The sequence below is a fragment of the Nomia melanderi genome, chromosome 11 (genome assembly GCF_051020985.1).
Source record: "Nomia melanderi isolate GNS246 chromosome 11, iyNomMela1, whole genome shotgun sequence".
In the NCBI taxonomy this organism is placed as follows: domain Eukaryota; kingdom Metazoa; phylum Arthropoda; class Insecta; order Hymenoptera; family Halictidae; genus Nomia; species Nomia melanderi.
The window spans coordinates 3596252-3623414 of record NC_135009.1 but is presented as its reverse complement, the minus strand read 5'-3'; the positions used below and the strand labels follow the sequence as shown (position 1 = coordinate 3623414).

Below are 27163 nucleotides of genomic sequence, written 5' to 3'. Positions count from 1 at the left end.
AGTTTAAGTATTGTTACACCAATTTATTTATTTATTATCTTTTTATTAATTGCGAAAAGAAGAAATCAGGAATGGGTAATTTTGATCCGTCCAATAGTTCTAGTGTTAAGAAACTCCACGCGAAGGTGCTCGGACACAAATAAGGATACCGAGCAGCCAACAATTGACTCCAATTCTATTTCTGATTCCGTTCAAATTAGAGGCCGGTCTTTGTTTGGATTTCCAGTTGCAACCCCGAGCTTCTGCGAGTTGCTAATATCTCGTAAATCGTCGAACAAGATACGTACGTACGGGCAGTAGTATCCCTGTCGATCGAGTCAACGACGAGTTCGCAGAATCAACCGGTGAAACTGACAATTCGCGGAAAGGTATTTGTATCAAAGTTCAAGACTCCAGTTCCTTTCGTCACGGGAGTTACTATATTTGCCGTTTAACTCACTCCTACGTCATATCGAAAGCGATAATAGAAAAATTTCTCCAATGTTACGTCACACCAGCGATATCTGTTAAAGGCATTTTTGTTGCAGGTGAGCAGGGAAGTTCGCCGATTCCACGAACTCATCGATTTTCCCAGACATTTCTTGAAAATATTCATTGCGCCTGTGTGTTTGCATTCCGGAAATTTTCAAAGCGCAATGGACAATCGTTTTGTGAACGATTCACAAATTCTCGAATTAGCTACATTCTTGAAACACGTTCGGGAATAGAACTATGTATAACGACTCACTGAATGTTCCGCACCGTTATAAAATCGTACATTTACATGATTAGCCTGTGGGCGTTTATGCGTTTGCGTTGGAGACAATGGAGCAATGGTCAATGAAATTCATTTGTACTAGATTTAATGAGACTTCCTACTTTGAGATCATTATCAAAAAACGACATTATCAGTGGAAATCTTATTATTATAAGTTAATCAATAATTTGTTTAATATGTTATTAAAAGTTAAGGTACAGTTTCGTTTTGTTAGATCAGGGTATAAAGATTCATAAAATTTATGAGAAAGATGTAAAGCCAGCTATAAAATAAGAAGTGTCATCTTGAATATTCTTAAAAAGTTATGCATTGTTATGGCTGTTATAAAAATATAAAATAACATAATGCAAAAAGTAAAATTCCTGATGTCTATACAACAATAATTAAGTTTTAAATTAGAGATCAAATTTTAAAAAGCTGATTTCTTCAACCTTAGAAATGAAAAATGATATTAGATATGTTACACATAAATGATGTTCAATTATATGCAGATATGAATATTATAGAGTGTAACATAATATAATCAAATTTTATATAGACTATTATAAAAAACTAATTTTGCACGAAAGTTCTTACTTCTGTACGACTACTATTTATTTTGTAAATTACTTTTCGTTTATTTATTATAAAAGTAATCCATTTATAGAAGAAACGCTTTATGATATTTATAATGAAGATATATAAAATTCAAGTAAATGGAAATCTAATTAAAAACTTATTAGTCTAAATATTTATTTCACGAAATCCTGTTTACTATATGTACAATAATATATAATAACTTACAGAAGTTACTAATAAATTAACTTACAAAATAACTTATATCATATAAAATAGCTTACAACAAAATTAAAATTTATACAAAAACTCAAATTCTAATCATAATATCTATGATAAGTCTCACTATATCATATTTCACAATTAAAACAATGTTATAAGTATCTAAAACCCGGAATCTTATAATATCTACATTACTTCAATACTATATTCTTACGATCATTACATACATACCTACTTTACACACATATAATTTCCTTCAAAACGTCGTCGAAACCAATTCAATGAAAAAAGACCAGCAATTACGAGTCCTGCCCACTGAATCCCTGACGATGTGTGCATCTTGCGAGAAATCGTGCACCGATAGATAAAGGCACTCGTGCCACGAAGACTCCAGTCAGTATGTCCCGGAACGTCGATCGGTGAACCACGTGAATTTCTTTCAGACTCCTCCTCCTTTACGACGTGCTGGCGCGTCTGATCGGCTTTCAGACAGTGTAGCCAAACTCGTATCCTTGGAGAACCTGTTCGAAAGAATTCCTTCGCGCGCGAAAATCTTCCCACAAAAGTCGTTTTTTATCTTTGAAACCGGTGATCGTGAACGTTCAAAGTTTGCCCCAAATTCTGTGATAATAAGCGCCAACGGAATCTTGATTCACGGGTATAGTGTTAATCTTGACAGTGTCGAAAGTCTACAGAAACTGAATTGATTAAGTTCAATTGGGATATCAACTTGAGACAAGCATAATTAAATTTGCAAGAATAAGTAAGTAACAATGAACGATTTGGTAAATCATTTTTTATTAGAGATACGAGTTGATTATGTTACTGTTTCATGATGATTTCATAATGGTCCCGTGCCTCTGAATATTATAGTGTTCTTTTTTTTATATAGTTGGGTTTATTTTAAAGTGGTTACATTAACAGTAAAGCCATTAGTGACCACCAACATTTGGACACATTACTTATTACTTATCACAGTACTTTTTAATAGTACTTAATACATAATACAAGATCTTCGGGATAGACATAATGTAGTTATAATGAACTCTAGAGATTAAGTCTTATACAAAAATGCGAATGTGGTACAATCGACTATCAAATACAATGGTCCACGAAAGTATTTGAAATATGTTATACGATGGAGATAGGTAGAGAGTGTACAGGATAATAGATAGTTTGAAATTTTTGTGTGTATGATTGAAATCGAATAATATATGTTTGAGGTAGAATGATTTTATTGAGTTAATTTCTTCCACATTTTAAATTGTGTCGTGAGCCATTGTAGATTACTTGCAAGTTTCATCGACGAAATAGCGGGAATTGTAGGTGAACGACCATTCATTCATTCGTCGTGGTCACCGTCACTTCGAGATGACATTAATTATTTTTCATACTTCCATTATCAATCCACCCGCATTCAATACTGATGACTCGATCTACGATGAGCCTTATCGATTTAGTAATAGTTCACTGCGGTGGATTAATCTTGAGTATTGTAAAACTGCTTACTTCACCGGGATTATTTTGTTTTATATTAGGTTAGCTGTAACTTCAAAATTTAAGATAATTTTTATGTAAGGGAACTTGGAATTTTTAATTAGAAACATACGAGCGAATCCAACTTTGATATAATATTTAAAATTAATATGTACGATTGTAGAATTATAAGATTGTAATTAGAAGATTACAATTGTAAGATCATAAAATAAAATCAGAAGATTATAACTAGAAAATTATAAAACAAAGGTAAAAGATTACAATTAGTAATCTATATTTAATTGAAATTATCGTTTTAGACTTATTTTTTTTTAAATAACTTTAAATGAGGAACTCCCGCAACCAAAATTATTCAAAATTCATGAGTTAAAGGAAACGACAATAGGACTTTATTACATGCTCAAATAAAGGCTAATAAAAGCTACTAAAAACAAGAAATATCAAATTTCACTATTTCTTATTAAATACAAGAAACTATCTGAAGTATTTTAGTTTTAGTGTATAATAGTAATAAATACTTTACTCTATCTTTAATAACGAAAGAGCATAGAGCAATTAACAGTGATATAATTCTTCAATCATTCATTTGGAATAATAGTGCAGAAATATAAATATCATTAAATATATTAAAATAAATGAACTACTTCATCTTTTTTGAAACAGAAATAGTGGGTTAGTAAATAAATGGAAAAAAAATGAAAATTCTAGCGAAACAGCAAATACTTTATAAATTTTACTTATTTATTTAACTTATATCAATAATTGACAAAATTAGTCATGATCAGATTGCGAATTTTTAAGTATTTATAGGTCTTTTGAAAAATGCAAAATTGCACAAAGTATACAGGATTTGGAAAAATATACAAAATATTCGAAGTGTAATGTTTTTCATAATAATTATTAGAAAAAACGTTTTTCTATCATAACTCTATCTTTCTAATTATATCCTTGAACATTTTAATTTACATAAAGATCCACAGTATAATCATAATGTTCGATTCATCCATAAAATAATGGAACTGTTATACGTTTCAGGCTTCAGAAAGTGGAAACTTTGTTTTCCTTGTAGAAGAAGGAAACGGAAAGAGCCGCCCTACCAAATAATACTAACTCATTGAAAAGATTACGAAAGAGGAAGAATGTATTTTATTATCAATCTTCACGCTTAGCTGGCAGATTACCATTATCTCACTCATCATTCGGTCTTTAATCGATAGCGTGCAAATAATCAGTGAAGAATTTGTGGATTGATAGGGCTCCTCCGAGGTTTCAAGGAAATATCTCTATTAATACGTCGAATCTCAACTTCTCGATTATAACGGTCCGAGCGATACTGGAAACGTAACCAATTGTGGCAACGTGTGTACACCGATCAAATAAACTCCATTAGACCCGGAAGAGTTTATCATAAATTTAGAACGGTCGATTTTACTTACACATCGGACGAGAAACACAAATTTCAACTACAAAGAATCAAATCAAACGAAAAGAAATATGGAGGAAAGATTATGATAAACGGAAGATGTTGCTAACGCATTGGAAGTTCCAAATGTTCTCTTTATACGTGTTCCTCGATACTTGATGCTTGAACCACCAATCTTTATCGACAAGGAAAGACAGCGCATAAACTGATCGAATTATAATAATTGTGGAATTCGTCGGAAACCTTCGGAAAACATTGTGAAAGTTTTATGGTGGAATTTGCGGATCCTACAAAAAGATTTCAAGGAAAGATGCCTGGAAATTCGAAATGGTTATTAATGTTGCTGCTGATTCTTCTCTGCGCCTTAGACGTTTGCTACGGTCGCATGAACGACGAAACGCCAACGATATATTCGATTTTCTTGGTAAGCATTCGTGTGTTACGTGTGTATTTAAATGATTGCGTGGAATTAACAAACCGCAGTGAAGAGACTCTTTTAACTAGTTAACTGTGAAATTCAATTTGAAAGATCTCTCATTGTGCGCGCGATAAAAGCTAATAATAAAGTGTATAGTCATCAAACCCAAGACAAATGCTGTAATATGTTCTAACAGAAAACTACAGTGAAATGAAGAAGAATTACATGTTTATCTGAAAAAATAAAGAATTGATCGTTGAAAAAGTTAGTACCGTTTTGCATTTTGGGATAACGTGAACACTCATCGAATGCAATTAACTGGTTAATGTTATGCAAATTAATTCTGGAATATGCAAAGTTGACGTTTAGAAGTATTGAAAAATAGATTTTGGAAATTTGTTTTTGTCCGGAATCAGTGAAATTTTTCGGTAACACTTATACTATAATTTGCAGTATCTTGTTTTGTATGATATAGAATACTAACATAGCCGAGAGCTTCGTCTGAAGAAAGTGAAATTACATATTCATGGGATTTGGAAATGATAGTAAAACTCAAATTTGTGATGTATTTGTGTGTAGTACGTCAAATCATGCGTGCCAGTGGTTTTCAACTTTGGATCCATGTATCTTCAGGGTCGCCGCGCTAAGTATTAGTGTAATGAAAAAAGAGATATGTTTGCGAGAAAAATGGAGCAACATATGAACTTTTTGATAAACTACTTTTGTTCCTGTTACTGTTTGCAATGAAGCTGGTGAAAAAGGCTTTTCTTATGTCTTAGTAACAAATAAATATTTGTCCTAGAAAGTTGAATGAATTGGATTAAAAGAAACACCTTCTGAAACAAATTCGAGGATCGTATTAAACATTTGTTATGTGTTTTATAAATATGAAGAAGTATTAAAGATTTTAATTATTAATAAGTTAAACGTAATTTAAATTTTCGGTTTATCTAAGATTTAATTTGAGCTCATAGTACATTTGTAATTTTTGAGTGTTCATATTTTTTATTTTTCATCCCATTATTGATATAATTTTTCAGTTCCAACATATAAATGTCAAAAGATAACAAGTATATTATTTATAAATATTTTGTTAATATTATAATAGAATTTAGGTTGGAAACCACTAATCTACGTATTCATTTGGTATAATATTTATAGGCTTGTATTCTTATAAAATATTTGCAATGTCTCTTATTGAATTTGAATTTTCAATGTACAAATTACCATTAAAAAATAAATGAATGTATCATTGCAAGTAATTATGAAAATGTGGTTCAAAGAGAAATACAAAGAATATCAAGTTACCTGTTTTTGATTGATAGTCATTATTTCGAAGAAACATCTGCATATATGCGTGTCAAACACGTTAATAGTTGCATGCCTATTTATAGTCATTTTGGTATTTACTGTAATCCTACTAACGTAGAAATACAGAAACAATTGTTACTGTAGTCTATGATTCGTTGAGTTTTGCTTTAAGGTACTAACTTTACTCATTCATATTATTTAAAACTTGTGACTAAACTGCAGTTATTTACGCACATATAAATTATTTTATAGAATAAGCATTACCTACAAACTTATTTCGTGCGTCAACAGTTTAGAAATATCAAAAATGAACAAAAATCTCATTAAATTTTCAATAAACCTATTCACTTCGGAAACTCGTAAACACGAAAAGTATATCAAATCTGTAATTTAATTGCGATGACGGAAGATTTATTAAATAAATATAACATTAAGATACAGTGTGAAATGTTCATATTCTGTTTTTAATGTTGTTTCCTAAAGCATTCTGTATATTCGAAAAAGATCGCTTGTTTAAAGTGAAAGTATATTTCATATATTATTCAAGGATTCGTTGTCGCGTATTCACTTAACACCAGTTGAAAGCACAATCTATCATGATAGTTCATATTTTTTATAGGAGTTCTTGTTAAGGAAAAGCTGAAATTATTTACAACATTAAATTTAGATATAAACCCTATTTACTTCAGTACATATTTGCTTTTAAAAATTGATAGTAACTTGTTCTCTGTACGATTTAGTATTTTTACAAATAACTGTTGGATGCATTAATGCAGAATGCATTCATCTTGGCATATACAACGTTTTGAATAGTTGAATAAATTTATAAATTAAGTACTTTTTTACGTTGCTCCGAACGTAAATCATACATCACTCAAAGAATTTATTAAAACTAAGGAGAGATATTTCAAAGAAAGCAAATTGTTTGAAAATGACTTGATCGATTTTATTTAATTTTTACAAATTTATTTTGTTATAAGATTGTTATGTCTTTTACAGTTTTATTACATTTTTACGCATTTCATGAATAAAACTAACAATTGAAAATAAATAAATTATTTTTTGTTATTATTTTACAGCAAAATAAAACCGTAATACCAGAAAAATACAAAAATCTACCATTAGTCGGAAAATGTTGTCCGAATGGTGAAGTTTTCGTGAAAAATGGTACCCGTCCTGCCATCTGTGGCGTCCCCGACTCCATGATGGAGAACAATTTCTCTCCTCTCTTTAGTAAATTCAATAACACTGGCTTTGAACTACCCGGTGACAAATATAGTGCATTCGTTGCGATCATTGGAATTCCTTGTAAATACAGGAGGTGAGTATTGACTTTTAACATTACGTATCTACATAGTATAAAGATTTATTACGAATGTGCTTATGCAAAGTTCGACCTTTCAAATCAAATTTATAAAAACGAAAAATTTTTTTCTTTTAACAGAAATTATGAAATAAATTTAAATAAATGTATAAAATTCACATTTTCATGAAAAATTTTCATTTTTAATGATTTAAATACATAATAATTATAGAGTTAACGCAGTAATAATGGCATTGTATATCTATACGGGGATATATTATTGAAATACGACCTTTTAGTTTGTAAATTCAGATGTAAATTTTTCTGTAGACTACTAAAAAAATTTCATTAAACACATTTTTACAAAAATAATTGGAAAACACATTTTTTAATTTCTTCGATTTTCTTTCGAATATAAAAAAATGAATTGATGAATGTGATATATTCGATGTTATATACAATTCAACGAAAGAAATTTATTCAACATTCTACACTCAGAATGCATGAATAATTCAATTTCCGTTTATCTACCATCTATTCACTATACCGCAGCGTTGCTTCAATGATAATAATCACTGTTTACTAATTCGAATGTAAATTACAAGCATCCACTTCAAATTACATTAACTGTTAAGTTTTTCTTAGTGTTTTTAGTATTATAATACCATTTATTCTAACGACAAACAATGAAATTACCGTGCATACGATCACGAATGTTATTGTCGATATATCAATCGATTCAATGAAATTTAATTGTATTGAAGAAACAATTACACCTTTAATAAGTAATATTTGTCAATACTTAATTTATATCATATTTTTAAATTATTTGCATTTAAAAAAAAGCATACGAATTTTTAATGTGTTTCTTGTGCAATATCATATATATTTTTAAATAAGAAAAAGTTCTGTCTTAAAATATACAAAATAAATTTCATACAAAATATTATTTTAATAGCAGATTCATGCATTTATAATTTTTAAACGAGTACATTAAATGTTTTTATCATAAAGGGGTGAAAAAATATTTTTCGTAATTATAATCAACAGCTTAATTGTTATATAATATTAAAAGTTAAGTACACTACACAAATTAAATAATATAAATATAAAATTACGAAAACTCACATTACCGTTTTAACATGCACATATTTTCCATTATTTATAAAATATACGATAATTGAAAGAAGTAAATGACGTTTTAAAATGTTAGTACTTCAAAAATGATTTCTATATCTTAAAGAATAAAAAAATTACACATTTCTTATAAACAGTAAAAGATACAATAAAATCAACTAATTTTAAATTACTTGACAATACAGAGTTCCGTGATGAAACAAAGAAAATTCCACGCTAAACGAATTTTCCTGTTTACTAAAAATAGTCTAAAGAGGAAGCGTAAACGCGTCACAGAATATTTCCAGAAACTCAACAATTGTAATTTTTATCACTTTATTACAATTAAACGCTTTTTCTAGGTACGTGTTGTATCCGGAAGATAACAAAGATGACGAAAACTCTTTATTACTAAACGGAACTGTGTTTGTGCAACACAATCATCCGAATATGTTACAGCCTGGCGTCGATTATTGCATGGAACTTATTCCAAATCTCGGATTGAAAACAATTGTATGCGCTCCAGAAGGTGAGAACGCAATATTTTCAGCATAAACTATTATTTCATTAATTCCCACGCTAATATTAACAATAATATTTTCAGAAAAGTTAATAATGACTGCAGATTCCCGATTTACCATTTACGCGTGCGGCCTTCTAATATCAGTGCCATTTTTAATTCTTACTATTGTCGCGTACTCTATCACTCCAAAATTAAAGGATATCTATGGAAAAGCACTGTGCCGCTACTGTGGTTGTTTGGCGTTGGCTTTCTTCACGTTGGCGATAACGCAACTAGGAAGTAGACATTTATCGGATCAGGCTTGCACCAGTATAGGTAAGAATGTCATAAAGCACATCTTCGATACAACATTCAGTTTCTTAAATGAAAGGAATTACTCGAACACGGTGACTTCCATTGAATCTTTTTATGAGTCATATTAAATTTACCGTTACATTATCTTTTATTTCACTGCGGTCATTGTTATCGTGAACGTCGTATATTCGTATTTTCTGTCATCATAGTTTAGTATCATTCTATTTATTTATACATTTATAGCATCTCCCGATCTAACACAGTAAAATGAAGATTTCAATATATTGTAGTTTAACAATACATATTTTATCATTAATAGACTGCGAATATTTAAGTATTTATAGGAAATTTGAGAGTGAAAAATTGCTCAAAATGCACAAGATACGAAAAAATATATAAAACATTCAAGGTTTAATGCTTTTTATGGTATTTACTAGGGAAAACTATTTTCTGTCGTAATTCTATTTTTCTAATTATAATCTTGAGAATTTGAATTTGCGTAAAAATCCGCAGTCTAATAATTTAAAAAAAACATAATAACATTTACAGTATACGAAATAAACTTTGTTAATTCATCTTTCCAATTATAATAAAGGACATATACCTGTAAAAAACCTTATAAGAATTGAAAGTTTTGAAAACACACGAAAGACCTAAGGACATTTCTATTACCCGTTTGCTGGAAACATAAATCATTGTTATTACAAAATTGATTCAATAACGTGATTTAAACAAACGATGACTTTTTAAAATATGTTTCACAACGTTGAGAAAAGAATCATTTTTAATAGAAACAGGAAGGAAACAACAAAACTAAAATATGGTGTCCAAGATAATGAATTATATAAATTAATATTCATTTTATGAATCGTCAAACTCCGCTGTTTGATTAATCAACAGAAAGGGTAAACAAATTGAAAGGATTATATGTTACATATGATGATCAATTATCAGTATCTCTATTGATAAAATTAGAGTGTTTTCTTATTTATAGTATTTCTCTCTATCTTCCACAAACTACGTTCCTGGATTGGTTATCACTATTACCTACATTTTTTTCACCGACTATCTTCCGGCTTGTAATCTTTTGATGTTCTAGTACAGTCTATTGTAGGAGACGCAATCTGATACGCTTTCTGTGCTTTTCAAGATTTATGATCAAGTTTCATAAACTATTTTCATGTATAGGTACTTCTTTATGTATGTAAAGAATTTTATAGATTTTTAATAGTCATACTAATGTCATTTAAAATATTCGCGATAATTTTCAAAAGGTCTAACCAGCGTTCTAACGGTTCAAAAGGTCTAACTTTTATTAAACGTCCATGTCATTTTTTATTTTAAGTGTTACGCTATAATCCATTTAGCTTTACAGGCTACGTGAATCATTGAACGCAAATCTCTTACGTAATACTAAATTAATGTGATTTTTATCTATTTGTGATGATACCAATCAATCATTTCATACCCTTTCATCTATGATTATTCTAACGAACATGTAACAGTCGCACGAATGTCAGTAGATTTTCTTAAATCTACAATTTAGTTTCCTCTCATTCAATTTCTTCTTTCGTTTCTCGTATCACTAAGATTTGTAACATTCCTTATAGATTTCATGATCATATTTGATTGATTTGACTGATGATGAAAAACATAAGACTTCCATTCTGTTTTTAACGATCATCAACAATTTTTAACAGATAATTCTAAATACATTATAAGCATACCATATTAATTATATAATCACTGTAGTAATAAAATGTGAACACGAAAGATGTAGCTGCTTGTGTAACAATTTGACGATGGCCGTGCAATCATTATTTATTAATTATACAGAAGGTCACTAAGAAATCTTCTCTTTGCATTAAGTTTCGTCTTTTTACCAGATACACCATGATCAGTGGAATATAATACCTACTATGACGTAATGAATTCCTTTCGAGAAAATGTCAATACTCATTTGGGAGCAATTAAAGAACCAATTGACTTTTTCAGCGTTCGTAATCCAGTTCTCCTTCGTCGCCTGCTTCTTTTGGCTAAATGTGATGTGCATCGAAATGTGGTCGTTGGTACGTAGCCACGTGGACCGCGAAACATACAAGAGGATGAAGCCAAAAACATTATTCTTTTGGTACTCTTTATGGTGTTGGGGTCCCTCGGTGATACTTATTCTCGTCTCGATGATCATGGATCTTAGCCCAACGATACCTGCCAGTTATGTGAAACCACACTTCGGCAAGGAAAGTTGCTGGTTTAGATGTAAGTTAAACTGATTTTTTTAAATATAATTCGTCCTTAATAAATTCAGCTTCAACAAATAAAGAATAGAAAAATAGATTTTATGTACCTACTTCTTTTAAAATACAGTAGACGATGAAATTTCAAAAAGACATGTTTCCATATTGACAATTTTGTAGGAAATTTTCTTGAATTTCTGCAGTTATTTAATTTTCCCTGAAATTTATATGCACAATGCAGGTTTGACAATATATCTGCTAATGTACGATACACTTTTGAAAAAATCATTTCAATGTATTTTCCAACAATTGGCGTACATTCTTCTTTAAATAATTTAATTTGTTGAATTTTATCCGTCCCTTATTGTGGAATAGTGCTGCATCTACGCAACCGCTGGCTAAGCATAGAACTTTTAAGAAGCCACTAGTACTAACACTACAAGAACGTGTTATACCATTATTAATATTTATAAATGCGAATACAAGCAAACGATTAGTTATCTAGAAATTCTTTGCATCGAGATATAGTCAAGTGCAGGCTCCAGGTTCTTCAAACTCGATTCTTCACAACTGTTTCTTTTTTCAATTGTAACAATTCCAGTAATAAATTTATATATTTTTCTCATATGTATAATTTATACAATTCTAAGTGTAAGAACAGATCAGGTAAATGACGTATTGACAAGGGATAAGCTTACATTATTATTAACTCTAACGATTATCCTTGAACTTCAAACTTTTTGTTGTTATATTCTAAGTAGTAGTTACGTCTGCAGCAGACACTATTTCTAATTGAATCTGATAATTATTATATACATATCCCATCAGTTTTAAAAGACAGCTAATACACACGAATCAACTAACTCCCGAGAATTTAAACAATTCAGCGAAATCTATACCAATATCAAACCTTCCAATCGATGCGAGAAAAGAAGTTATTATTCATTCTCGCAAAAGTCACTAATCCTTCCGTTTACCTTCTAGCCAGCAACGAAGCAATGCCATACTTTTACGCGCCGGTCGGCTTGCTGCTTCTCGGAAACGTGACTCTCTTTATTCTGACGTTCATCAAGATATCGAACTATCAGAAGGATCTCGACTTGAGGCGTTTGGCAAGGAATCAGGAATCGGATCGTCAGGATCGTAGACTCCTCCGGCGGCTTATCAGGACAACTATTGTCGGTTTGATCATCTTCTTCCTAATGGGTCTTAACTGGACGATGGAACTGATATCCTGGTTCGTCGGCGGAAACTCGTTCGACTGGACCATGTTCGATCTGGTGAACGCTCTTCAGGGTGTCATCGTATTCGGTTTGTTCGTGTTACGGAGACCGCACAGGGACTTCGTCTGGCACAGGATACAACAGCTTCGCGGAATAGACGTGACACCACCGGAAGCCGGTAGCATGGAATTATATCTGCTTCCGATAATGAACGGTGACACGGTGTCTGGGCAAACTATCATCCCATGAATAGAATTTCGATCGTTACCCAGTGCGTACGACGGTCGTTGTGACTCTACTGCCTGAAATGACTGTGTTACAAGTTCCTTCGAAGAGACATTTTAGTTAGTGTATTTTTGTTTCTTTACCAGCAAAGAAACATCGAAAATAGAGATTGGACGAGAATAAGAGTTTCGTTCAAATTTTGCTGATCATTTACGAAAGTCACGTAAGTTATTTCATAGCACTAGTCAAGTGCAACGAGTTAGGAAAATATTTGCATTTTTGAATCGAATCGAAGAACAATTTGAACATAACGTGTATATAAATGATGTGTTAAGTTATTTGAACTGTATCGTTTGAATGTTTTCTTTAATTATTGCGCGTGAATGTTAGTATAAATATTTATAATTTATTGTACAAAAAGGGAAACATCGTCATCGTTTATTAAAAATATTGTAAAAAATTATCATAAATAGATTATTCCTTTTGTAAGACAGTTGAAAGTTATGTCACTCAAACGGAAACTCGATATTTAATTTATGATTTCACTTTTTAACGGAACATAATTGCACCTGCACAGTGTTGTTTGTAATTATACCCGGTGCTTTATGTGTAGATTTTATATGAATAACAGAAAAACTTGCAAGTGAGGTTTTCAGAGATTGTAAAAATAATCTTCCGCTAAAACTTTGTTGTTTCACATACTTCAATCTACTTTTCCATATCAAAACAAAGATATACTGGACGTGAAATCTAAAACAACGTCTGGAATAAAATAAAGTGAAGTTATTTTATAGCCACGTTCGTATTTTCGGTCGAAAACAACGTGTTTCTGAGGAACGTGGATTATATAAAAACGTCTGCAACTTGTTTTACAATGGTATGTGCAAGTTGTGATATTCCTATGCTCATTGCATAACTATGAGAAACAAGATTGGTTACAGTATGACTTTACATTGAACGTTCACGGTTTCGAAAGCCTACACAACAACGTTAAAGTACCGTTTCAGATTTCAAGATAAATAATAATAGATTTCCGCATGGCTTGACAAAAGATCAAACACTAATGGTAAAAATACATAGTATTACTAGTTTCACTCATCATTCGTAATTTACATACCAACACGAATTTTTTGCAAAATACTGCAGTATTTGAATTAAACGTGGTAAAATTAACTTACTGAACATGACTTTTACTGAACAATAAGTATGTTAAACATGCATACTGCACACTGTACCAGGTGTTCAGAATGAGTTACCTAATACAAGAGTATAAAATGATCTTAAAACCCTGAAAAATACAACCTTAAACAAAAAATTTTCATCATGACGTTAATTCGTTTGTATCTAATATTTTATTCCTTAAAAATACTTTTATATTGTGGAAAATATTAAATACTTTAAGACCTAATCTTAGATGATAAACTTTGTACAGTAATATAATTAGATATTATTTATTTTATATTTTATTTTACGGTTACACAGATTATGCATCTTATATTTTGTAATGATAGTACCAAAAAAATTTATATACAAATTACAGTTTATTGTAAAGTTTTTAAGTTATTCATTTAGACTTAATTTATCAAATAAACGTTTTCTTTTAAATGTTATTCATTTTCGTTTGTAAATAGTTTTACATGGGATAAAATAATCTGTTTAGACAAGTTAACAAGTAAAAAATATTATTTTTTATTTGCATCCCCATCTATGCTATAGTGTACATTTGTTCATTTTCATGCGTTTCTACGCACTATAGAAATAAAATACATAGGTTTGTATAATTAAACCATTGTAGCAATTTCTGCAACCTAGTCAAAAAATGTTTAAACTCGTATTAAATTATTGTTTGCGATTGCACTCGAATATTAACCCTAAATAACTAAACTTAAATCAGAGATACTCTATAACTAAACGTCCGACTCATAGCCTACAAATTAAAGACATGGATATTTTTGTATTTCTTCTATTTCTTTCAAACAAAGTATGACTCCTTAAGACATATATTATTAGCTTTTAACTAAAAAATAGAAAAGCGTTCAAAAGTAATGCTCCCGAATTCAAATTCGCAAAAATGGCGAAGGTCGGTAGACTATTTAGACGAATGCTTAGTTATCTAGGGTTATATATATATATATGTACAGAAACACATTAGCACATTCTTTTAAGCTCTAAAGCGTAAAACACTTATATAAGTACTAATGCTTTAGGGTAATAACCCACCAGCAAAAACCAGGTACCAAAAGTAACTTTCGTACATTAATAAGAATAGCAATTGTGATATGATATTTGTGAACTATTTTGTAAATTCTAAATAAAGTTTTACACTTGTTCTACACCTCAATAAATATTTCTGTATGATTCGATAGATACTCTGCAATTCCAGAATTCTGGAATGTATATATTGAATTTTATAAAACATTAATGTCCGATTAAAATAAATAAAAAGCTGTTTAAAAATATAACTATATACAAATGAAATTTACTAACAGTATTCTGAGAAATGCACAATATTTACTGAAAAATACAGTAACATGTAAAACAGTTTTCTTGACTTTATAGCTGCAATTTCCAAATAAATTGCTTAATAAATATGCACTCTTTGAATTTTGGTAAAGCAATAATATGCAACATCACAGCACATTTAAACTCTTTGTAGTCCTTTTATATGAAAAATTAAACCTTAATAAGTACTAATACTTATATACTAATAAGTTCGATTGAACACATCCACAAGCATATTAAATTATATTAATTAAATTTTGTATGTATATTCTTTTTTTCTTGTCAATGAAGTATGATTATAAAATAGTGTAGCAGACAATGTTTAAAATTAACAGAGAAACTACTTTAATATTTTGTAAAATGGTACAAAATATTGGACTTCAAAGAGTTAAAAGTTCAAACGAAGCAATTCATACTAATTATAAAAACATTTAATGTTTGCACAAACTTGATTATTAAGTACTCTATATGAGTACACAATTATTATATACTTTTGAGATGTACTGTCGTGATTATATATAACAAAACTGTCATAGTTACATTCAACGAAAAATTTCGTCAAGTAGGTCTGTGGTGACCTGGAAATGGTGGACTAACGCCTAAAATTCCTACCAAATTCCCTCTTTGAGCAACATAAACCAATTGATACATTCCCGGTGACCGTAGGGCAGTATCACTAAAGTATATTCGTTCTGTAATTATATGGGGTTCACAAGGAACTGAAGATGATTTACCTAAAATAAAATTTGTTATCCATTTACCAGAACAGTTATAACATGTATCCTATGGAAGTTAATAAAATATAATTTTACCTCTGCCCACATATTCATAAACAATATATTCGTCTAAGCTAGAAAAATGGTTATGAAAGAGACCAACCCAGTCGTTATCAGTGGGTTTAGTATCCCCCAACAGTCTATACGATACAAAATTTTCTTCATCTATGAACCATTGTGTTACAGGTTGGAATTCTACACCATGATCTACCACCATAGGTCTGACCTATAAATTAAATTACGACAATGGATTTGATAAACTATCAGTTGACTCCTCCTTTTTTTATTTTCAAAAATATAACTTACAACGATATCAAATTCTCCTGTGACAGGTTTGTGATCTGATTGTATATAACTGGGATGACTTTTATAGTTATGTTGAATAGCGTTAAGCTTCACATCATCGTACACATCTGCATTTACTTTGTACAGTATTCTATCAGTCCAAGACGGTCTACGTCTATATGAAAAATTATTAGTTAAAAAAACTAATATTGCGAAACTGTTATCAAAATAGAAAATTTATCTTACTTAAGATCAAATTCTTGAGAAGCAAATTCATATTTGTAAGTAGGTGGAAATGTAATAACACTTTCATTCAATTCCGCAAAAGCCTCGCCTTTTTCCATCACCAGTTTTAATTGATCTCTGTCTAGCAAACATTTCAATTGATTTTCTTTAACCAAAACGTTGATATTTGCTGCAGTTAAATCTTCTCCATTTAGCCGAAAATTTAAATCACCAATCCAAAATACATAACTGTGTAGAAAATCATTGTCAAAATGATTTATATATATATATATATATATGTAGATAATATTACTTTGTGAAGAATGTACACATACTCATGATATAATATTTTGGAAGTATCCGGGCAATTAAAAGTATGGTTTGTGAGTATTGTATTGTAATCTGCTATTCTGTATAACAATAAATGATCGTGAGGTGTCAAATGTGTATTCACAATGCATACGCTGACACCGTATATATTTAATCTTATACTAACTGCACCTTTGTTACCCTGAACAACAAATATTTTTTGTTAAAGAAATTACAATATGATTATAACTGTAAACTATCGTAAACAATATAACTAAAAAATTTCTCTTACCCATATGCCCCCCAACCCTGTTCTCGTATATTGCGCTTCAATTAATCTCAAATATGTAATATGTTTTCGTAAGCAGAATGCACTTAAAATTATACCCTGTAGGCGCTGTGTACGTACTTTCACATAATCATATTTTTTCAGGACATCCCTGAAAAATATATTCAATATGTATTATTGTCAGAATTATATTGTTTTTAAGAAGTAAATTCTAAATTAATATAAATAATAAATATTTCAATTTATGCTACAATGTTACAAGTACATTAAAGTGACTACCTAAAAGATTTAGTCCATGGATCATCAAAAATCATATCTAATACCATATTTTGTGGTTGAGCTTTGACCTCCTGCAATCTATTCATTTTATAAGTTTCATTATATTATATATGATCATATACAACATTTTGTATTTACCCAATAAAATATAAATCTGGCATTACTTTTGAAGAATTATTGTGACTAACATTCAAAAGTTGCTGTAAATCTTGTTCAGGATATGTAGTTGCCACATTCCATGTGACAAAGTATATCCTAAAATACATAGTTGATATTTATTATCAAACTGTCTTATACTAAAATATGAAACACAAAATATAAATAAAATGGAAAATAGCATACAATCAAAACAAATATTTGATTTGTCATTTAAATTTTAATTCATTATTCTAGATCGCAAATATCCCAAATTACGCGATGCTCGACAAAAGTTCATTTAAAATTGCAGAAAATATATTGATTAAAGTAGACATATGGTAGATGCAAAAAATACATATATCTTTTTACTTACCTAAGATGTTCCAACTTGTTGGCCATTTCTGAGATACTTCAACGTAGAATTTAAGATAGTTTCACTAAAAATTTACGAAACTCTGAGAGTATTCGAAAGAAGGCTATAGCACAGTGACTTTGCAAAGTGCATACTAACACATTTTTAGGTTAAGAAAGTTAATTCGTAGTGTCAGCATATAGCTGAGTGATTTAACCGTCGTAAATTTTCATTCAATAGATAATTGTAGGCGATTGAATTAGTGGTTCACAAGAACTACGTGTATTTTATGCTTCACTATCCATCAGAAACTACTCACTAAACCATACTGACAGCTGTAGTAAAATTCAATCTCCCCCTTTATTTAAGCCCGCCACGTGACGTCAAAAGAGCAACCTGTCGTCTACAACTGTCAATTAAATACCTACTGCGCAAATATATCACGACTTCTTTTGGCCAGTGACATATCATATCAGTTGTAAACAATACTCCGTTCCAGATATGTTAAACGTAAATACTTTTCATTATGTTGAAACAGGATGTTATGAATGTAGACGATTCTATGAATGACAATACATTGAACTCATTATTTAATCTAGCAAATCTTCCTATTTTCCCTTTTTGTGTTGCATTAAACATTAAAATGGAAATATATTACATTATTTATCTATTTATATATATATTTGTCCGACAATACAAATTTATTTAATTATCGTATTCTGAAAGGAGGTTTGAATATTTTATAGAATCTATAAGTAAAGTAAGACATTAAATTTTTTCCCACGTTTTTAGTAATTCCTTAATAAATTCTGTTTCTTTGTAAATTATTTTAAGGTTTGTTCAGAATTTTCTGTGATACGTTAATTTTTACTAATACCTTATTAGATTAAACAAATAAATTTAGAAGTTGTCGTAAAAGTGTATTCGTTTCGAAATCACTTGGGTATTTTTTAGCAATTGAAATAATTTGTTGTAATACGATAAAATAGTATTATAACAAATACAATAACTTTCAAAAAGAAGAGTGTAATTTAATAATTTAATGAGTTGAAGAGTTATGATGTTACAAACTAAATTTCCAGATGCAGAAACTATTTACAGTGCTATAAGCTCATTGCACTTTAATGAAAATAAATAGAAACTATTATGATCAGTGAACAATGACTCACTGACAAATGAAAGAGCAGATACAGGGAAACTTTCCGGTTCATTGTTTTAACTCTTATCATTTTACTTTGAAATATAGGGGACGTGTCTTGACATGTGTAACTTAAGTACAATTTTTTCAAAGTAAACGAAAAGAACATTGCGTTTCTCTGAATTCATTTTTTCAAAGAAATATCATTAACAAATTATTCATTTCTAAATTTGAATTCACTGTCATTAAAATATAATTAAATGCTTTCTGAAGTATATATACTTGTTCGTTTACTATTTGTAATTCCAATACCTAAACGCTCCAAATTTTGTTTCGAACCGTTAACACAGTAAACGTATGTTACATATTTTTCTAACTAATTTAATTCATTATAACGTGCTTAGCAGTTTACGAATCAATTAAATACACGTGAAATTCTAGGCTGATATTCATAATACTTCTATATATTAAGGAATATTTTGTACAATTGGAAATTTCTAAATAAACGCAATTACTATGAGAGATAAAATTTATCGAAAAATATCAAATGATACCTCGATATCTCAGATTGTATAGTTTCCGTCAATGAATCATGAATCATAATTATGATAACATCCAGTCTTTAATCTTAAATACTACAAAAATATTCTACATCAACGTTCTAAGTACAGTTAAACAATGTTAACAGGTATCTATTAAAATCTTATATAGTACTTGATATGTAAGTGATGGAAAAGAAAAGACATTATCAAAAAGGTATGGTACCTTTATTATATTTTCACGCGAAATTCGTTTCCAGTAGTTACTGTTTGATTTGTTATTGAAATAATCGAGCACCGCCATTACAAAAGGAAACCACTAAAATCTCAAGTGATACTCGTGCGTGATACTATTTACAATAACAAGCCAAACCAAAGAAAACAAAGAAAACCGCAGTTTGTTGTTTTGTGGCTATCTAATCTAAGAATGTAGAAATGGGACATCTTTTTATTAATTCCACAGACTTTCCCGTAAGACGGTTATTGTTGTATGTTATTAGTACATCATCCCTGGATGAGCTGCTCGTTGAAAGAATACATTCGGGTTCGCTGATAAAGTCGTGTATAAGTTTCCAGCCTCTTCTGGCCTTAAGTACATGCCGGGTGGCAAAACAAATGTCTCCATCGGCCCGTGAACATCTGCGGAATACAAACGTTTGTTCCTTAATTATGGTTATCGCTAATATTATTACTAATATTATTCTTAGAATAATTATTATTATTGGGTTCATGCAAAAGTTTTAACATCCTTTTTTAGAAGAAGTAAAAAGAAGAATTCTCAACTGTTCGCTGGCTAAATTAAAACTAAATAAAAGCGAAGAAAAAAGTGTTCTTTATACATGTTATAATAGTTTGAAAACATAGTTCGACAATTTGTTTGTTAATTACGTGCAAAAATTGTTTGCATCAACTCAATATTTCTATTAATACAATAATTAAATACAAATATATAAAACTTCGTTAAACATTAATGAAACTTTCATTTTATTTTAAATCCACTGAAATGTTCATTATTTGTGCCTAAATGCTCATATTTTGACTTATACTTCGTTTAAACATATTGCCCAATATGTACATAATTTGCATCACTAAACTAAATTAAAAATTTCTTATTATCATTACGGCATTGAAATATTGACTTCCAACAATATGTATTATTTATACTCATCATTATAAACTATTTACTAACATACTATTTTAGAACAATATAATAATATGCAATATACATTCCTTCTAATGTATTTAAACGCATTTTTAACTTGAAAACTTTGGAAATTTGTTGATAATATTTTTCTAATTATATTTTCTGAAATAAGATTTTTCTTTTTCATCAAGAGTTTGCACAGTAACACATTCGCAGTATCGCTTTGATGATCCCATCATCATTCACTTTATTTCACTCGCTCTAGGTATGTTTCGATTATTTTCTTACAATTAGTTACGCAACGCTTTTTGTCCAATTCGCGGATATGAGCATTTTAATCAATAAAACAATTACGTTCTGCATTATTTTTGTATTGAAGAGTAATAACTTATAGAAACGGGACTATACTATACCAATCACATCTACATTCTTTGAAGACGTCTACTTTTCAGTTTTGAATATTGCTTGTTACAATGAAAAATTAGAGGGCCCAAAAAATTTTTATTTTCGTATGTTTTCCAACAGATTTCAATGCAGGAAAAATTTGAAAAATAATTTGCCCTTATTATTTTCAATTCTTGAGAAATACAATTTAGAAAAAATTGAATATTCTAATTTAAAAGGTAATTATTTGATACGTTAAATAAGAATATTCTACAAATGTTTTTTGCAGAAAATCTTACACCCAAATCAAATGATATATTTTAGACTCCTGTCATGCTCTAATTTTAGTTAACAATCTTATATCTTGCTTTAAAGTGTTCTTCTATAAATAATTTATAATGAATACCTACAACAGTGAAATAAGCTATATATATAAAAGAATGTCTGCTCTATTGTGTGCTGTAGTTACATTTTGCCTTAAATCTCTAACTGTTAAAATAAATTAATGCATGATCGGTGTCTTGTTCACCTTAAAACCATAAATTAAATATTTATAACATTATAAAATTATACACTATTTTATTTAAAAACACCTATAAAATCATTTTCTACAAGAAACACTTATATAACGTGTATAAGTAATGCATAAATAATTTTTAAATTCGAAAATATGATCTATTTTTTAATATTAAGTTCCTCCTTGAAAATTTATTTACGAAATCGTACTAAGAATTAATTAACGTTATTGTTATTAAAACTATTTTTAAGTAAGTATTCAATTAAAATATTTACATCAAACTACTTTTCAGTGATGCAACTTCGAATTAATATGCACTCTTACACAGGTATTATTTATGCTCATATTGAAAAAGAATCGGTTATTAAAAGCAGAAGATAGTACAAATTCTTTTGGAATGAATTGGTTGAGTTGGTTTTTCATTAGCTAAGCACATTATGATGACATTAAAAGTAGTGTGTTTATTAATTAAATTAAAATCTAGGTTTAGGTTTGCAATATGCACTGAACAACTTATCAAAACTTGATATTATTTTCAAACAGTGGTGAAAGTATATTATGCATAATATTCTTGTATCTATCGTATATTATATCGTTTAAGCTGCGGACCATGAAGTTTTACAACGGTACATATGCACGTACTTACATATTTTTATTGAAGCTATTGAGAGTAGATTTCAGTTCTATTCTACGTGTACAGTTTTTATACATTTAATGTTATTTATTCATTTATGTATTTACGATAAAAATTTATGAACATAACAGTTATACATTTTTTTGTATCGATTTCAAGACCCTGTATTACTTGAAAATATTAAAAATAAAAATCAATCGTCTTTAAAATTCAAAGCCAATGTTTTTCAAGACACTTTTAACTAAAATACCTTTTTTAAATTTATGACCAAAATGATTAATTTAAATTTTAATGTATACTTGATATTAATATAATTTACAATAATTTTCAAAATTTATATCCAATTACAGACATTTGTACACATAATTATATTTATTGATAATTCATGTTTACAATGATCTTTTATTTATTGTTGTTTTAAAGTTCAAAAAGAGCTCAGTTTCGGGAACACTATTCATGAAATTCCCAATAAAATACTAAAAACGAATTTCAGTGGCCCGATTACTTTACAAACGTAACCGCGATTTGAAGTAGGTCACATCTGTCACACTTTTTACAACCATGTAATTATTCGAAAGTTTCTTGCTACGCACGAGTAATTTATTATCACTGGAATTGAATCTCACTGAAAAGATAATAAAAACAAAATGAATTGGATCAATAACTTCTTGAAAGAGGAAACACATTTGTAACATTGATAGTAAAATTAATAGCAATTTTAAGTTGAAATAAACAACGTAATTATATATTTTTATTACTATTATCAATTCATTTATTATCAAGAATATGGAATATGGAATAAAAAATAGTTAAAATGATTATGGTGAGAATTGAATATCAAAAGATTATTTTATAAAGAATTCATTACTACATAAGATGTATTAATTAATTCGATAATTATTTAGAAAAGGGTAAATTTCGTTGATTTCAATGACCCTGAAATACATTGTCAGAGACATTATTCTCAATAACTTTTACCTGTATACGTTGCCGCTACTTGGAATTAGTTTCCGAGAATTTATAAACATATATATGATAATCCTTAAGTCGTACATTTTCACAGATTCCCACGATTTCTGAATTTATATTATATGTAAAAGTGTGCACTTCAGTTGATAACATTTTAGTTTCTCTGACAATCTGTTTCATTAAGAATTATTTATTTATTTATCCTCTGATAAAGGGGAGATCAATGCCACTAATAATTCAATATCATTGAATGGTAAACTTATCAAAAATGTCACTGAAATTTTTAAAAATCTGTTTCATTTACTTAAATAGCAACAAGAGGTATTAGTGGAGTAGGTTTTTTCGAGGTAAAGGTGCAAAGTTCCGCCCCACTTTCAATTTTACATTATAATTCTAAAAAATACTTCGAGTTCAAATTCAATGTCTTTTTACGAATATTTCGAAAACTAAAAGAATCCGACATTTTTGTAACCGGAAAAGGGATTGTTTGAAGTGACGATTTCTACAAGAAATTTAACCAGTTCGCTGGGTTTGAAGAGTATGCATATCACTTTAAAAAACTCAAATTTGATGCGTTCGTTGCATATACTTGTCATGTGAAAAAATTACCATTTGCTCTGAAGATATAAAAGATAAAAAAATCTTATGTGATTAAATTATTGTTATTAAACTTATTATTAAAACTACTATGTAAAATGATTACGTTTAATTTTGATTAAAAGACTTTCGAAGATTTTTCAACCAGAAGTAAAACCTTGTAGCATAATCGTCATTGCCTGATTTTATTTACGCACCCCACAAGAGATTATTCAAATTAAATTTAACAGTTTACAGATTAAAAATCATCAAAATCTATAAAGAGACCTATTTCCTAAATAATTATGATAAATTCACAAATACCGAAAAATGAAAAGTTTTAATGTTTGCGGATGAATACAAAGATTTAACGTTAATCAGAAAATAAAATAAAACAAGTTTAATCGAGTTCTCGATAAAATTCCCGAGCTGAGTATTTCCCGGCTGGGTATTGTGATTATCATGACCAGTGTCATAAACGAGCGGATAGTTTATGCCTTGCAGGTTGGTGACCTTTGCCTTGCAATTTATTGTATATTCCACGCCCTACTCGTAATAATGGACATTGTGGTAAAGAGACGTATTACAAAGATAAAACAGTTATTCGAAATGGTTTTTACTAAACAAGCGATGTTACTTAGCAATTTAATACCATCCCTAAAGTAAATAATATTAAAACCACGAATAATATATAGTATATAAATAAATTAATAATAAATCAATAAATTATTAATTAGTTTCAAACTTAACTACCATCTATCTCTGACAGAAATTATTTCATCACACATGAAAGATAACAACAATGTTATACATATATATTTTATTCCATTTACCAGGTTTCAACTGCAGTGTAAACTCAAGTTTTGTACTAACACATACAAGAGCCACATTAAATTATGTTTGAAATAAAACTTAATGAAGCATTAAATATAATCGTCTATTTAAGAATCATAGTATAATTTTGTGTTCACTAGAGTATGAAAATCTTGGGAAATTATCTATAAATGGAATAAAAATTTTTCACTTTTTCTTTTTCATAATACAATTAACAATACAATAATTCTAAAAATGAAATAATTCTTATCGTTAATGAAAATAATAAACTAAAGGATTAATTCTATATTTAAACACATCTAAACAACTTTTTTATTCTACTCCTTTCACAATTCTAAAAATCATTTTGATGATTTCTTTTACAATTATGCTTAATAAAAGTACTTTAACATTAATAATTTATTAGAAAAAAAAGAATTTGGTGCTTATATTATTCGTCAAATTCAAACATTAACGATGGATAATAGAAAAGAAATATTTAATTTATATTTAAGAAAAGTAAATAACATTTAGGTTTGTCAAGGGGTTAAATACATTTACATTATTGAAGCAAATAAGTTTTACGAAGTATTATTAATAATCTCATTACAAAAATTTCCTCCTGAAAAGAAAAAGACTTGTTTAAACGTATATCATTCTATTAGAAATACTCAAAAGCGCGCGTCGAACTTCAGAATATTCATTGTTCCTTTGATGAATCGGTAACATTTTTACTTTGTTTAATGTAACATTCATGTCTCTCTGAATTCATGAAAATGACATTTATCAATATTAAAATATTTATTTCTCTTAATATAATTTATTGAATAATCCAGTTATAACAATTAAATAAAGTTTATTTAAGAAAATACTTGGTTGCATCTGATTCAAAAATAGATTTTGCTATAAAGCGGACAGCGTACATAGAGAGTGCGTTTTGCAAATGAAAGAAGTTCGTATCTGTCTTCATCAAAGAAGGTTCGATCATTCACCGACAACAAGACACCGATTAACTAGCGTCGTCTGATCTAACGGGATCCGTTTCCCCTTCCAGTTTAATTCCCGGAGAAGCGCTTGACCTCCGCCTCGAAACTTTCTCCCTCTCCACCTTTCCAGCACGAGGTGTTTCCTCCCTTTCGTTCGTTACTCGAGGTGAAGGTCGCCAGAGGCAATGCCGTAACGGAGGAAAAGTTTCGGAGGGGAATACACCGAAGAAACGAGCCCGGAAATTTCCTGAACAATTCTTTCATCTATTGTTCCGTAATCGGACTGAAGAAAGAACCGATTTAATACAGGAAATTCCATAACTAAGAATTCGCAGGCGTTATCAAGATCCAACTGCATTAAACATTTTATGTTTTCTTTCTTATTGCACTTATAAGCAAAAAGAATGCTAAATACAATTAGTTCTCATTTTTGAATACTTTAGTCCTCAATTAAGATATACTTAGTGAGTTTTTTGGTGTAATAAATAAATGGGTTTTATGAAACTCTTAGATAATTAAACAATTTTGTAATCAATTGATTACAGAGTAGAGAATAAAATTTGAAACATAAATGTTCGTTTCATTCCTTTTTTTGTAAAACAATATGGTCAAATGTGAATTTGATTAACTTGCTGCAATATAATGGTGAATGATAAATTAAACAACCGCAAGAAACTCTAAATTTTAGATGGTATACAGTAAACCTTATTTTACTGAATTAACTATCCACGTGAAATTATCATGAGAATCATTCTTTACCTATCAGCTATCAATAAATCCCAATCATCTTTCACGTATTTGAATAGCGCTGAGTTTTTAAAGTTGTCTTATTTTCAGCACGTTATAGTTATAAATATCTCCAGTATTCGTTGAATATTTTATATTGTGCATCGAATATTTTATACATAGAAATAAGAATTGTATTTACACCATGTTTAATTAAAACTATTTCTGTGCAGTCTGTTTTAATTCATCACGTTGTAATATTTACATGTATTTAAATTAATTTTTCAATTATAATGTTGCAAGAAATGTCTTGGGTTCTATGTTTAGGTAATTAAAAACTCATGAAATTTTTCACTGAACTTTTATAAAATATTCAGAGAAAGCTAAACTTTGCGTGATTGCAAATACTTCAACGTACTTTTTAAATTATTTTAGTCGATAACACCAGTGTCTAATAACTAGCTAATTCTTGAAAACC

The 27163-nt window shown here is 29.3% G+C and overlaps 3 protein-coding genes across 7 annotated transcripts in view; 1 reads left to right on the top strand and 2 right to left on the bottom strand.

The window, feature by feature from the left end:
* The first annotated feature begins 1941 nt into the window (after nt 1–1941).
* Nucleotides 1942–27163, top strand: part of LOC116435190 (G-protein coupled receptor Mth2) — a 27816-nt gene continuing 2594 nt past the window's right edge. For 3 of the 4 annotated variants that reach the window (XR_012999669.1, XR_012999668.1, XR_004236710.2), the window contains exons 1-7: nt 1942–2297; nt 4067–4878; nt 7263–7504; nt 8965–9131; nt 9207–9440; nt 11415–11678; nt 12641–13327. Coding sequence is in view for 1 of the 4 variants with exons in the window: in XM_031994506.2 (XP_031850366.2) it covers nt 4723–4878; nt 7263–7504; nt 8965–9131; nt 9207–9440; nt 11415–11678; nt 12641–13128 (1551 nt within the window). In the remaining 3 variants the exon portion in view is untranslated. Of the gene's footprint in view, nt 2298–4066; nt 4879–7262; nt 7505–8964; nt 9132–9206; nt 9441–11414; nt 11679–12640; nt 14715–27163 lie in introns of those variants that run through there. The other variant, XM_031994506.2, reaches the window with a different exon arrangement.
* Nucleotides 14770–18774, bottom strand: LOC116435192 (inositol polyphosphate 5-phosphatase K). The gene is made up of 9 exons (XM_031994510.2): nt 18281–18774; nt 17908–18024; nt 17770–17847; nt 17494–17641; nt 17228–17403; nt 16914–17141; nt 16689–16842; nt 16419–16608; nt 14770–16340 (listed from the first exon to the last, which is right to left on the bottom strand). The coding sequence occupies exons 1-9, from the start codon at nt 18304–18306 to the stop codon at nt 16165–16167; spliced, it is 1293 nt and encodes a 430-aa protein (XP_031850370.1). The 5' UTR covers nt 18307–18774; the 3' UTR covers nt 14770–16164.
* LOC116435191 (uncharacterized) overlaps nt 20169–27163 on the bottom strand; it is a 22475-nt gene continuing 15480 nt past the window's right edge. For both annotated transcript variants that reach the window (XM_076371918.1, XM_031994509.2), the window contains exon 7: nt 20169–20575. In XM_076371918.1, coding sequence (XP_076228033.1) covers nt 20433–20575 — 143 coding nt within the window. In that variant the 3' untranslated portion in view covers nt 20169–20432. The remainder of the gene's footprint in view (nt 20576–27163) is intronic.

Excerpts from the sequence above, each read along its gene's own strand:
- LOC116435192 (XM_031994510.2), bottom strand. The coding sequence starts at position 18,306 with ATGGCCAACAAGTTGGAACATCTTAG. Across the intron at positions 17,404-17,493 it reads CAGGGTTGGGGGGCATATGG|GGTAACAAAGGTGCAGTTAG; the intron begins GTAAGAGAAATT and ends TTTGTTGTTCAG. Across the intron at positions 16,609-16,688 it reads CAGGAGAATTTGATATCGTT|GTCAGACCTATGGTGGTAGA; the intron begins GTAAGTTATATT and ends TTTAATTTATAG.